This window comes from Bufo gargarizans, chromosome 1 (assembly GCF_014858855.1).
Source record: "Bufo gargarizans isolate SCDJY-AF-19 chromosome 1, ASM1485885v1, whole genome shotgun sequence".
NCBI lineage: Eukaryota > Metazoa > Chordata > Amphibia > Anura > Bufonidae > Bufo > Bufo gargarizans.
This window is the reverse complement of record NC_058080.1, coordinates 488,305,473-488,319,820: the sequence shown is the minus strand read 5'-3', so window position 1 is coordinate 488,319,820 and position 14,348 is coordinate 488,305,473. Positions and strand designations below refer to the sequence as shown.

The following is a 14,348-nucleotide window of genomic DNA, read 5'->3' as shown; positions in this document are numbered from 1 at the left end:
ACCCCCCATCCAGCTGGGCCCCACTCCTTTTCTCTCTGCACTTTGAAAAGGTGCCGAGAATCTTAAAAGGTGGCAAAAAAATTTATGCCACAATAGTGGTGTAATTGGTTTAATGAATGTCTTCTTTTGACTTCTCAACTTACGGTGTCTTATGTCTTGACAGGAAGTCTCTGTCTCTCTCACAATAATAACTCTCTGAGTGTAGATAATCTAATAGATAGATAGGAGGCCCTAGAATTCAGATCACGCTCAGTGTGGCCTGAAGTCCCCCCTTTTCCAACCGTACCATGAAAGAAATATGTGGATGGAGATTACATATATTAGAGTTGAATACAGCAGCACATACCTCTTGCATCCAGTCACGTGTCCTCAAACAGTGGTCCAAATATTTATAAAGATCCGTCGCACCCCTCTGTATTATATATAATTGCCCCCTCTGTATTAGTAGTATATTGGCCCCCTCTGTATTAGTAGTGTATTGCCGTCCCCCCCCCCCCCCCTCTGTGTTAGTAGTATATTGGCCCCCCCTCTGTGTTAGTAGTATATTGGCCCCCCCTCTGTGTTAGTAGTTTATTGGCCCCCCCTCTGTGTTAGTAGTATATTGGCCCCCCCTCTGTGTTAGTAGTATATTGGCCCCCCCCTCTGTGTTAGTAGTATATTGGCCCCCCCTCTGTGTTAGTAGTATATTGGCCCCCCTCTGTGTTAGTAGTATATTGGCCCCCCTCTGTATTAGTAGTATATTGGCCCCCCTCTGTGTTAGTAGTATATTGGCCCCTTATCTCTCTATATAGTATCCTCCTCCATCTTCCCAACCTCCATAGTGCCCCCAGTGCTGCCTGCCTTAGGATGTGCATATATAAAAAAATAAATACCTCTGTTCTTCATTCCGTCACCGCTTGTGCCCTGTGTTTGGGTGTCCTGGCGCAAGTGGTCACGAACACAACACCATGCCCTCCTGTTTCACGTCATCTCGTAAGACCCAGCGCGGGAGGTCACAGTGAGGTAATCGTGATCTCCTGCGCTATTCAACTGCCTCATAGGCTTCAGGCTTGGCCCGAAGCTTATGAGGCATAACATAGGGGACGGGAGCCATAGGCTTCCATTGGCACTCATTTTACTGCCTGGCGCCCCTTGCAATTCGGGACCCAGGGCAACAGCCCCCCCCCCCCCCCCCCGCGCTACGCCACTGCGCTCAGTTACATAACACAGATGAGCATGGGAGAGGATAATTCACGAATATATAGTCACCAATAAAAAGATTATCTTCATATCATGTATATACGTTTCTTTAAGCACATCCTTGCTGTTGGCCCATAATCAATATATAGAATATCTCAAGCCAAGGCAATGTTATCCAGACATTGGAATCAGAGTCTGGACATTTGTCATAAACTTTCGTAAAAGGGGTTCTCTGGGAATTAAGAAAATTAAGATACCACAGCCCACATTCATGAGCTCCATTCCTTCAGAGATTCAGCAGAAACAGGAACCTTTTTATGTATTTTTTTTTTTTTTGGTTTAATTAAGCACCTTTACTTGCGGGTACACGACACTTATGCTGCCATCATTGTTTTTTTTTTTTCAAATACCCCTCGCTTGCCTGCTGTGCCCCTTTGCTGTTTTTGCACCCAGTATGTTAATACTGAGCATCGGTACCGGGAGAATGAGACACCAGGGTTTCTCAGTGGGTGTCTCCTTCTCTCTGGCTGTGCTGCAGTGCAAGCACAGCGGAGCGTGTCACAGCCAGGGAGAAGGAGACACCCACTGAGAAACCCTGGCGTCTACTCCTACCTGTACTGCGTGTGAAAAAGGTCCTCTTGAAGATCTTATCAGCTGTATTCAAGATCATATTCCCTGACAAGCAGATAAGCTCTTTACCTCAGTGTTGTGAAGTAACTTGTCCTGCTGTGTGATTAGGACAGGTTTTGTGTGCACTAATAGGACGGCAGTCATTTTGTTTCTCCTAATGATTGCTCCCCAGACAAAACGAGCCATTATAACTTATGAAAGGTATTTGGGAATATATTTATAATAAAGTAATATTTAAGTATTTTCACTTTCTTAATTCCTGGAGAACCCCTTTTAAATATTCTGCTTTAGTGGTCCAAAAATGGTAAGAATTGCTTAAATATGGAGGGAGTGGTGGGAAAGGCAGGCTTGGGGAAGTATGCAGGTAGGTCCTGTAACACTTGCTAAACATGGCTGTTTTGTCTGTAGTGGTGTATTGTACAATGTTATTCAGTTGACTTTAATTCCTCTTATTTTCATATGACTAAAATATATGTAATTTCATTTTTCTGCTCAGTGAAAGCTATCAAGAAATTAACTCTTCTAATAGTTTAATTGTTTAGCAGATTCTGAGAAATATGGAGTCCACTTTCGGAGACGAATCCCACCTATTCGGTCCAAGGACATGACCTTCCAACTGTGTAGGTCAATTACAGCCTGCTTGACTGTGTCCAGTTCTTTAAGAGAGCTGGAGCTCCATGGACTTCCTTTAAGGGAAAGAGATTTAAAAACTTTAGCAAAGGCAAGTATTACCGGTAACTGCATTAATGTTTCTAATGTGGTTATATCTCAAAGTGGTTCAGTCATACGTGGAGGCTGTCGGTGTTGGAGGTGAGATGTCTCATCAGAGCTGATTTTATGGAGGAAGCCGTGGCACATTTCTGAAACTGCTGCAGGGGAAATGTAGTATTACATGGTAACCATGTAGCTGAATATCACTCAAACCACAGGGCTTAAGTCTGCCAGATAACGGACTGTTGTCACATATATCTCTCTTTCCAGCCAGTGAGGTTCTAAGGCAGGCATGTCCAAAATGCGTCTCTCCAGCGGTTGCAAAACTACAACTCCCAGTATGCCCTAATAGCTGTAAGCTATCCAGGCATGCTGGGAGTTATAGTTTTGCAACAGCTGGAGGGCCACACTTTGGACATGCCTGTTCTAAGGCCATAGGGGAAATGGATAGAGGTATTCCTTATGAGACAAACCCTCTAAAGGGAAACTGTCAAGTTGACAATGTAGTCCGATCTGTGGGCAGCTGGAGTAGCTGTGCAGGTTCATGTACTGCATCTCTGCTCACTTGGGGCTTACTGTAGCAGTCCAGTGGGCGGAAGACGGTTACTCAGCAGTACTGCCTACTGGACAACCTTCAAATGGTTAGGTAGTTGGACTAGACCAATAAACTGCAAGTTATACTGAATATGTTTTTGTCATCTGTGTTTTTATTGTTTTGGATAGCTAAGAGAAGTTATCCAACATGGTCATGACAAAATACAAACATACCCCAATCGGGGCCATGAATATCAATGAATAACATGACACATTAAAGATATAGCATATGACTAGTATTACAGCATACTGAGTTATACTGAATATTTTCGCCCCAAATATGCGTCAGTATGCTTAACCATGCTGTGCTGCTGGCAGATCACACTGCATGTTCAGTATGACAGGTTCCCTTTAAATTTAATTTACTGTTAATGGGGTTGTCTGAGATAGTTAAAAATCTCAGACAAACCCTGCAAAAGCCTTAAATTAAAAAAAAGTCATCTTCTACTCACGTGCACATTGAGCCAATGCAGCCAATCACTGTCCTTGGTGGTCTAAGGCTACTTTCACACTAGCGTTCGGGCGGATCCGTTCTGAACGGATTCGATCATAATAATGCAGACGGAGGCTCCGTTCAGAACGGATCCGTCTGCATTATATTAGCAAAAAAAAGCTAAGTGTGAAAATAGCCTGGGACGGATCCGTCCAGACTTTCAATGTAAAGTCAATGGGGGACGGATCCGCTTGAAGATTGAGCCACATTGTGGCATCTTCAAACGGATCCGTCCCCATTGACTTACATTGAAAGTCTGGACGGATCCGCACGCCTCCGAACGGCCAGGCGGACACCCGAACGCTGCAAGCAGCGTTCAGCTGTCCGCCTGTCCGTGCGGAGGCGAGCGGAGCGGAGGCTGAACGCCGCCAGACTGATGCAGTCTGAGCGGATCCGCCTCCATTCAGACTGCATCAGGGCTGGACGGCTGCGTTCGGGTCCGCTCGTGAGCTCCTTCAAACGGAGCTCACGAACGGAAACCCGAACGCTAGTGTGAAAGTAGCCTAACCTGGTATACCAGTATGTCACCACTGAAGTGGCAGAAGTACCAGACAAGCAACACAGAGACTGGTGCAGAAGAAAGAGGTGTGTGTATAACAACATTTTTCTTTTAAGCTATTGCAGGACTTGTCCGAAATTTTTGATTCTCTCAGATAACCCCTTTAACGTAGGCGATATTACAGAAGAGTGGAGGAGTAATTTTATACATGTGCTTGTTATGTTTCCTATTGTTCGTGACTAGAACCAAACCAGATTAAATAAATACTTGCTTGATAGTTCCATAAGGGTGCATTCCTACAACTGTATGTATTTTGCCATCTGCAAAAAAAAAAAAAAGACGTCCGTGTTGCATCCGTTTTTGTTTTTTTTGCGGACCCCTTGTAACAATGCCTATTTTTGTCCGCAGAACGGACAAGAATAGCACATGTTTTTTTTTTTTTGCGGAGCTGCTGAACGGACATACGGATGCGGACAGCACATAGTGTGATGTCTGTATTTTTTGTGGCCCTATTGAAATGAATGGGTCCGCATCCATTCTGCAAAATATGGCGATCAGATGCTGAGCAAAACTACAGTTGTGTGAAATGGGCCTAAGTTTTCTGCAATATTTAGCTACTTGTTAGGTTTGTATTTGGGTTTTCACTTGTTTTCTATTGCTTAAGGGACTAGATTCCTCGTCATCCTTGGAGCGCTTAGCTTTACCATATTGTTCATGTGGGGATGAAGGCCTGAAAAGTAAGTGCGTGAAGTAAATACGGTATTTCACAAACTTTTCAGTTTTTTTGTGATTTTATATGTTTTATAAAAAAAGTGACCCAGTGCTGAAATCGGCGTCTGTCCCCTCAGATAGGGCAGCAGAAACCTTTTGCCTTTAACATTTACACAATATAAATCTGAAATCTGAAAAAGAAGGGCTTCTTTTGAGTTTTACTGTATTTTTCCGACTGTAAGATGCACTTTTTTTCCCCATAAGTGGGGGAAAAAGAGGCAGTGAATTTTATAGTCTGAATGCTAAAGACCACTTCTATTATGGTGTCCTGACCGCACACAGCAGCAGGCTGTTCCAACATGGAAGATCCGGCCGGAGCACGGCAAATATTCAGAGAGGCGGCCGAACAAAAATCACTGAGTGCAGCAGTATTTGTCCGGCCGCCTCTTGGCATATTTGCTGTGCTGCGGCCGGATCTCCACCGGTCCCCATCATAGAAAATTGGGCCGGGCAGACTTTAGGCAGCGCACACCTGTACACGGTAGTTACGGATCCGGCAAGCTGTTCCTGATGGAACAGCTTGCTGAAATGAGTAACGCCAGTGTGAAACAGGCCTTATAGTTCAGTGCGTCTTATACTCTGAAAAATACGGTATGTCTCGAGCAGACTACAGACTGTTATAAATCACAGATTAAAGACTGTTTTAAACCGTATCCTGCGGATAGATTCAGGGTAAAACTGTTAGCACTTGAATATTCCCTGGTTCTCTTGCATAATTTCCTTCACACTCTTGCAGCAAACAGGGGTAATTCCAACTAAGATCTGACTGTAGTATTCAAATATGGGAAACATTTTAAATGTTGTCAGCAGCTCGTGTGACTTTTTCTTTTGTATGAACTCATATAGAAAGATAGAGGCTCAATGCTGATTACTGGTTGAAATAATTGTATCAATTTGCATATCCAACGCCGTCGGGCTATGTTACTGGCACTTGATGTTCTACTTCTCAGGCCAAAATGTAACCATACAGATTGCAAAAGCAATGGGCGCAGTGAGTCATTCATTCATTCCCCGACAGAATTTCCTTTAGTGACTTGCTGCTTTTATATTGAGGGTCTGACAGAATCTGTGGTTGCCATGGCGATTAGAAAAGTATAAATTTGAAATAGTATTTCTGACTCTGCAATGTCTTCTACAATCAGCTGTTTTGATGTGCTCCAGTATGTGATTTACTGAACTTTCAATGAAGCAATCCCTCTTTAAATAACTGCACTGTATCAGATATATGCACTTCTAATCCTGTGACTGCTAAGATTCTCATCTCTTCATCTGTGGAAGTAACATGGTCACGATGTGTCCGAGAATGGTGACATCATGCAGCTTCTGCGGTTTTTGGAGGAAATCAGCAGTTTTACCACGCATGAATCATGTGGCCACTTAATAACGCATTTAAACAGTGCAGCGACCGCATGCCGTTGTGGTTTACACCTGCGTTGGCACTGCCCTTTGTGACCCGACCCAGAGCTGCACAATGTACATGCCAAACATATGAGACTAAAGCTCCAATCCACTCTACTGCATGGTACAGATTTAATATTGCCATGCTATGGCTTTTAGTTGCAATTTAAAGGGGTTTTCCAAATTTCGAATAAAATTTGAGCAGGGGACTGTCTAAAACAAAGAAAAAGAACTTACCTGTTAAATGTCCTGCCACTCTAGTCCCTGCAGGTCAAGTTGCAGTAATGTCACACCCATCGTTCACTTGACTGCTGGTGCATTCATTGGCCTCAGTGGACCATTCAAACACTCATGACCGCCGGGGACAGTGATTGGAAGCAGGGTCACGTGAGCGATGTACATGATCTCATTGCTGCAGGACCAGGGGAAAGATGGCAGTGCTGGATTGGGAGGACATTTAAAAGGTAAGTTGTTTGTTTTGTTTTTTGTTTTTAAAAACCACTTATGTCATAAGTAATAGAAAATGTGTCTAATTCCATGTAAGATGTGCCAAATCTATCTCTGTGATACCTTTGGCGATTCTTGTGACTGCATGGACTTAAAGGTCACGTACACCTTTGGTGGTAATGTTTTTTTATTTTTTTATTATTGCATTGTACTCATTTTGCGCTAAAAAATATTTTTTTTAATTGTTTTTTATTTAAAATATAGAGCCATTTTTTCTGTACATAGCTGAGATGCTCTAGTAGCAGCCAGTCTCTTTTCCGTCAGTTGGGGAGCTGGCAGGCTCCTTATCTCTGCTTGCTGACCTTCTAAAGATTCATTATAGCTCAGTTCTTATCTTACTGAAAAGAATGTAGTTTAAATAAGTGTTTATGACCTCTTAGTAGTTTAGAGATGAGGTTTATTAGATGACCCCCCCCTCCCCCACAAAGTGAAAGTAAAAAGTACCAGTCACACAGTTAGAAAAGCAGTTAACCCTTTGTGATAGAACAGCTCAATATTTTTAATAAAGGCCAATTGAAAATTTGATTTTTTAGTCAAAAATGAGTAAAAAATAATCGGAAACAAAAATTGCCTCTGAAGGTGTACATAGCCTTTAAGTTTACGCTGTGTAACCGTTGGACAGCATTAGTAAATGTGGGACATTCTCTCAGGTTACTAGTAGTTATTCGGTGCAGCGTGTCCATCCCTGATAATGATAGGAAGAAGACAAATTGTACCTGGTTGTTGCACAAGCTTTAATGATAGCGATGAAAAAATAAGGCTAACTAATGTGTCTGTATTTTTGTAATTTGCATGCTTGTAGCATTTTTATCTATTCAGTTATATTCTGTCCATGTAGTAATTTGCAAAAGTGTGAAGAATTCACCAACAATCAAGGTTATAGATTTTACCGGGTGTAATCTGACATGGCATGGAGCTGAATGGATAGCAAGTGTTATAAAGGTAATTTAAACCTTAGAATTATTGTAGTATGCACAGATGACTTGCAGCATAATATACAGTATGTCTATTCGTTTTTCTTAGTCAGTGCTTGGTGAGTGAGTTTATACATCATAGTCTCCCAAGGTGGTCAACTGATTTTCTTCTAAATATATGATAACCTTGAAACACTGATCACTCTGAACATTTTTGATACACACTTTGTAAGACTAATGTATGACCTGGGTATTCTGGTGTTTTTTTTTTATTCCTGTGTTGTGCACTGCCCTTTCATGAGCATAACATGGCAAGTTTTGCCTCCAGTGTCCTACTTAAAAAGTAACTGCTGATTTATTTTTTTAAATGAATAAATAGTACAAGTGAATATAAGAAACTGTAATATCTTATAAGAGAAAGATTCAGAAACAGACTGGAATTGGTGTATGTTTGTGGTGGAAAGAGGCCATTATGTCTGTCGCATGCTTAAAAGGCTTATCCAACCCCAAAAATGCCCCCTTCCCCCATACGCCCGGGCCCCTGATAGAGGTTGTACTTACCTCGCTCCTCAGCACCCGAGTTTTTTAGGATACCGGCACGGCTGCCGCTGCATCTCCCCATCACGTGTATGAAAACATCCGGTGTTGGGGGGATTAATGGGGAGGTGGCTTGGCAGCCAATAGCAGGCTGTGATGGGAACAAGCCTCCCTAGCATCAGCTGCAACAGGGAGATGCAGCGGCGGCCGTGTCGGGTATGCAAAGCGATGCAGATCCCAGGGAGAGAGGTAAGTACAATCTGTGTGAGGGGCCCGGGCGTATGGGGGGAGGGAATTTTTAGATAATGCCTTTTAAAGAGGCACTTCCACAAAAAAAAATTATTCTCTGACCTGTTAGAAAATTACATAATGTAATCTGTAGTGAAGGTAATTTTCTTATCAGTGATTGTAGTTGTGAGTTCCAACCTCCTTTCTGATCCTCAGCTGTGTCATGTGACCAATACTCTAATCTCCAACTGACACAGGACAGGAAGTTTATTTCTCTATGCATTCCTATGAGACTGACATTGAGGCCCCCATAGGAACACATAGAGAAACTGGCTTTCTGTCCACACAGAAGATGCTGTGTTATTTGGAAAGTCAGAGTGCATGTCACGTGAGTCAGCTGAGGATCAGAAGAGAGGTTATAACTCACAATTGCAGTCACTGGTAACAAAATTACACGTACCTTCACTACAGTTTCTAACAGGTCAGAGGATAAACATTTTTGTGGGACCGCCTCTTTTAAGATCCAATACATGGATTATATGTCTAGTTTTGTATCTATTAGATTAGGTCTTTCTCCATTGATACATTTTCTGTAAACATGGCGTCATTAGTACAGAATGTATAGCTTGCTTGTTTTCTTTCTGAGATACCTTGTGTTCTTCTTTAAGCATCAGGCAACTAAAAGGCACAGTGAGGCTTGGGCGGAAAGCTTAAGATATAGACGACCTGACCTTGACTGTATGACGGGGTTGAGACGAATCTCCTTGAATTGTAATACACTGGTTGGAGACCAAGGAGCAAAAGCAATAGCAGATGTTCTTGTGGAGGACCTGTGGTTAAAAGGTAATGGATGGAAGTAAATGACTATTACAAATTTCAACAGCTTTGCCATTACAGTAAATGCCAGCTAAATTAAACCATGTGCTTTTTTTTTAATAATATATATATATATATATATATATATATATATATATATATAATCGCATATACACTATACTTTTCCACTGTAGTGGGGTTGTAACGCAGCTCCATTTGTATGGGAAATCAGCCATGGTATAGTGAATATTGTCTACTGCTGAGAAAAAGTATTTTGGTGCCCAAGGCAGATAAAAACTATTACACCCCTAAAATAAACTATCCTGTTATCTATAGATGCAGGCCTAAATGTATTTATTCTTTTACTTTTAAAAGGGTGTACTCCCCCCAAAGGGTGCCTTACCATACAATAGCTCTGAAGCAGGAATAAACAGTATCATATGTGATGATACTACCAGAGCGTGAGCTTAAAGAGGTAGAGTCCTGAGCTGGGGATCCCTCTATTACATTCATATGTGCTAAAAGGATATAAGGGCTGTGCTTGTCTTTATGAGACAACCCTTCTAATATAAAAATCATGCAGTCCACCAGCCTGACAGAACTTCCATCAGTGCTGTAATAATCTTACTCTGCTTCCTCCACTCCCAGAATCTGTGTATACAGCCACACGTGTCAGCTGGTTACTACAGCATTGCTTCTATTGAAGTGAATGGGACTGCTGCAATAATCGGCTCCATCCACTACGCAGTGGACAGAGCTGTGTAGTTCCCACGAGGACTTGCAGCCCTTGAGCTAGTTCAGAACAGTTGTTCGGTAGGGGTGTGGGGTGTCGGCTCCTCGTGCCTGAGATATTGATGGCCGATCCTGAGGATAGACTGTCAAATAAAAAATTTAAAAAATGTAGCAGCACTACAAAAATTAGTTGTTTCCTTACTGTGGTGGTGCTCGCCGTGTCAGAAGCCAGTCCTATGCTTCCCCAAATCTAGGTACAATTGAAACAGAAAACTGCAGCACTCTCCAGCCTTGATCCTTAATGCTTTATTTCACCAAGACAAATGCGACGTTTCGATCAGTGTGATCTTTCTCAAGCAATCTAACATTGTGAACTCAAAGCCAGATACATATACCCTACTAAAATAAAACTCCATCGACTTACTGTGGTGTAAGGTGTGAACCTGGGGAATCCGCTGCTGTGGCAACTGTAACTACTGTCCTGAGGCTGACGTCATGGGATAGACACGTAGGCGCAGGCGCATTGGATATTGAGAAACGCCGAAGTAAGCGAGGCGATCGGCCTTCCATGTAGTTACAGTTGCCACAGCAGCGGATTCCCCAGGTTCACACCTTACACCACAGTAAGTCGATGGAGTTTTATTTCTATGTATGCACAATAGATAAAGTTTAAGAATGGTGGATTAGATTAACCCCGCTGTTAGACGAACAGAAGTAGGGGCGGTACGCACAGTCTTTTTTAATGATGTATTTGCATAATTGATTAGGTCAGATGACCAACTTAGTAGGGTATATGTATCTGGCTTTGAGTTCACAATGTTAGATTGCTTGAGAAAGATCACACTGATCGAAACGTCGCATTTGTCTTGGTGAAATAAAGCATTAAGGATCAAGGCTGGAGAGGATAGACTGTCAGTAGTAAAATCCTGAACAACCCTTTAAAGGGTTGGCCCATTTCTGACTTTAACGGCATTTCTGACTTTGGCATATCCAGAACAGGGCCCTCAAATTGAAGGTCTGCACACTGCACATAAGCATGTGTTCTACTTTCACTGCTAGGAGAGATCCAAAATTAGCCGAGCGAGCGCTAGGCTACTTTCAGACGTCCCATAGCAGTAAATGGAGAGCGCACTATCCATGCAAGGATCTCAATACCAGAAAAAAACACTTCCGTTTGTTCCAATGCATTCTGAATGGAAAGCAATCGGTTCAGTATGCATCAGGATGTCTTCCGTTCCGTCCCTTGTACGAATTTCTTTCCGGCCAAAATTCCGGAACACTACCGCACTTGCCAGATCCTGCATTAATTTCCATTGAAATTTATTAATGCCGGATCCTGTTCCAAATGTTCCGGAAATTGACGCATTGCCGGATCCGGTTATACCAGAAAGACAGATCCAGTATTTTAATCCAGATCCGGAAAAAAAATGATATCCGTTTGCATCCGGATTTCCGGATTCTAACAACCCTAGTGTGAAAGTACTCCTAGGCCTCTTTCACACTTGCGTTGTCCGGATCCGGCGTGTACTCCACTTGCCGGAGTTACACGCCGGATCCGGAAAAACGCAAGTGTACTGAAAGCATTTGAAGACGGATCCGTCTTCAAAATGCTTTCAGTGTTACTATGGCACCCAGGACGCTATTAAAGTCCTGGTTGCCATAGTAGGAGGGGGGAGCGGTATACTTACCATCCGTGTGGCTCCCGGGGCGCTCCAGAATGACGTCAGAGCGCCCCATGCGCATGGATGACGTGCCATGCGATCACGTCATCCATGCGCATGGGGCGCTCTGACGTCATTCTGGAGCGCCCCGGGAGCCACACGGATGGTAAGTATACTGCTCCCCTGCTCTCCGCTACACTTTACCATGGCTGCCAGGACTTTAGCGTCCCGGCAGCCATGGTAACCACTCTAAAAAAGCTAAACGTTGTATCCGGCAATGCGCCGAAACGACGTTTAGCTTAAGGCCGGATCAATGCCTTTCAATGGGCATTCATTTCGGATCCGGCCTTGCGGCAAGTCTTCAGTTTTTTTGGCCGGAGCAAAAAGCGCAGCATGCTGCGGTATTTTCTCCGGCCAAAAAACGTTCCGTTCCGGAACTGAAGACATCCTGATGCATCCTGAACGGATTTCACTCCATTCAGAATGCATTAGGATAAAACTGATCAGGATTCTTCCGGCATAGAGCCCCGACGACGGAACTCTATGCCGGAAGACAATAACGCAGGTGTGAAAGAGCCCTTTATAAAAGTACATAATCAGTTATGTTCTTTGTTTTCCTTCTCAGCATTAGATATGCGACAGTGTGGAATATCCAATGATGGTGCGAAAGCTTTCCTTCACGCACTGCAAACTAATACAACTCTGATGGTCTTGGATATAAGGAAGAATCCACTTATAGGTATGGAACTGTTTCTTTATGCTTAATTGTAAGGAGTACAGATTTTATATTCAAAGATGGTTTGCCTCATCAGATAGCGAAAGGGTATGGACACCTTCAGAGTTTTTTTTTTTTTTTTTTGTTTGTTTTTTTAATCATTGCATTTTACTCATTTTAGCCTAAAAATAATTTTCTTCAGTTGGTCTTATTCAAACTATCAACAGCTTTTCCTGTACAGCTTTCAGTTTCTGTGTATATGTAGACTAGCAGGCTCTCCCTTCACGTTGATTTCCTTCAAAGAACTGCTCTGATGGCTCAGACTGTAGCCCTCATTTCTGAACTCCTGGCAGCTCATAGACACCCATTATAGCTTCCTTCTTATCAGTTTGATAAGAATATGGTTTAAATGAGGGTTTATGAGCTGTCAGGAGTTCAGAGATGTGGTCCACACATGGAGCTGTCACAGCCGCTGTCTGATTCGGATTCAATGTAAAACAGAAGGCAATGCAGTCTGCATTTACGTTGAAAAGAAAAGCTGTAGAGCCAAAACTGCAGAAATTTTTAAATTCGTCTGTATTAAAAAAAAAAAATAAAAAAAAAAGAATTTTAACCCAAATTTGTAAAATCCAGTACAAAAAATTCCCCAAAGGTAAAGCTAGTGTACCATCAGTTTTTATTTTATAGATTTGTTGTATACGTATCATATGCATATGTGCTGTATTTTCTGCAGTTGAAAAAGGAAGACAATGCATACTTTTGTCTTTCAGACCATTCAATGCTAAAGCCTGTTATTGAAAGAGTACTTTTGAATGCCCATGACACACATTCTGAGGTATGCTCCTATGTTTGTATGGTGCGGTGTGTTAAAGGCCCCTTTCACACGGGCGAGTTTTCCGTGCGGCGAATGTATGGCACCCGCACTAAATCCTGACCCATTCATTTCTATGGGGCTGTGCACATGAGCGTTGTTTTTAACGCATCACTTGTGCGTTCAGTTGAAATCGCAGCATGCTCTATATTGTCCGATTTCGACGTGACGCAGGCCCCATAGAAATGAATGGGGTGTGTGAAAATCGGATGGCATCCGCAAGCAAGTACGGATGCCGTGCGATTTGCACGCACGGTTGCTAGGAGACGATCGGGGTGGAGACCCGATCATTATTATTTTCCCTTATAACATGGTTATAAGGGAAAATAATAGCATTCTGAATACAGAATGCATAGTAAACCAGCACTAGAGGGGTTAAAAAAAATAAAAAAATAATTGAACTCACCTTAGTCCACTTGATCACGAAGCCCGGCATCTCCTTGTGTCTCCTGTGCGCTGAGCGGCTGAACAGGACCTGGGGTGAGCTGCTCCATTAAATATTGGTTAAGGACCTTCGATGACGTCACTCCGGTCATCACATGGTCTTTTACCATGGTGAATCACCATGGTAAAAGATCATGTGACGTACCATGTGATGACCGGAGTGACGTCATCATAGGTCCTTAACCTGTATTTAATGGAGCAGCTCACCCCAGGTCCTGTTCAGCCGCTTAGCGCAGAGGAGACACAAGGAGATGCCGGGCTTCGTGATCAAGTGGACTAAGGTGAGTTCAATTATTTTTTTATTTTTTTTAACCCCTCTAGTGCTGGTTTACTATGCATTCTGTATTCAGAATGCTATTATTTTCCCTTATAACCATGTTATAAGGGAAAATAATACAATCTTCAGAACATCAATCCCAAGCCCGAACTTCTATGAAGAAGTTCGGGTTTGGGTACCAAACATGCGCGATTTTTCTCACGCGAGTGCAACGCATGACAATGTTTTGCACTCGCACGGGAAAATCGCGCATTTTCCCGCAACGCACCCGGCTCTTATCCGGGCAAAAAAAATGACGCCCGTGTGAAAGAGGCCAAAATGTTCACTGTTTTGTTTGTATTTTTATTTTTTATCTCAGAAGTGCATTTCAG

General features: G+C 42.8%; 1 protein-coding gene across 3 annotated transcripts in view; it reads left to right on the top strand.

Annotated features, from left to right (window-relative positions):
• CEP78 (centrosomal protein 78) overlaps positions 1 to 14,348 on the top strand; it is an 85,481-nt gene that overhangs the window by 11,738 nt on the left and 59,395 nt on the right. The window contains exons 3-8 of one of the 3 annotated variants that reach the window (XM_044273819.1): positions 2,355 to 2,530; positions 4,771 to 4,843; positions 7,621 to 7,724; positions 9,130 to 9,304; positions 12,296 to 12,409; positions 13,156 to 13,220. In XM_044273819.1, coding sequence (XP_044129754.1) covers positions 2,355 to 2,530; positions 4,771 to 4,843; positions 7,621 to 7,724; positions 9,130 to 9,304; positions 12,296 to 12,409; positions 13,156 to 13,220 — 707 coding nt within the window. Of the gene's footprint in view, positions 1 to 2,338; positions 2,531 to 4,770; positions 4,844 to 7,620; positions 7,725 to 9,129; positions 9,305 to 12,295; positions 12,410 to 13,155; positions 13,221 to 14,348 lie in introns of all 3 variants that reach the window. The other 2 variants (XM_044273816.1, XM_044273827.1) reach the window with 2 other exon arrangements.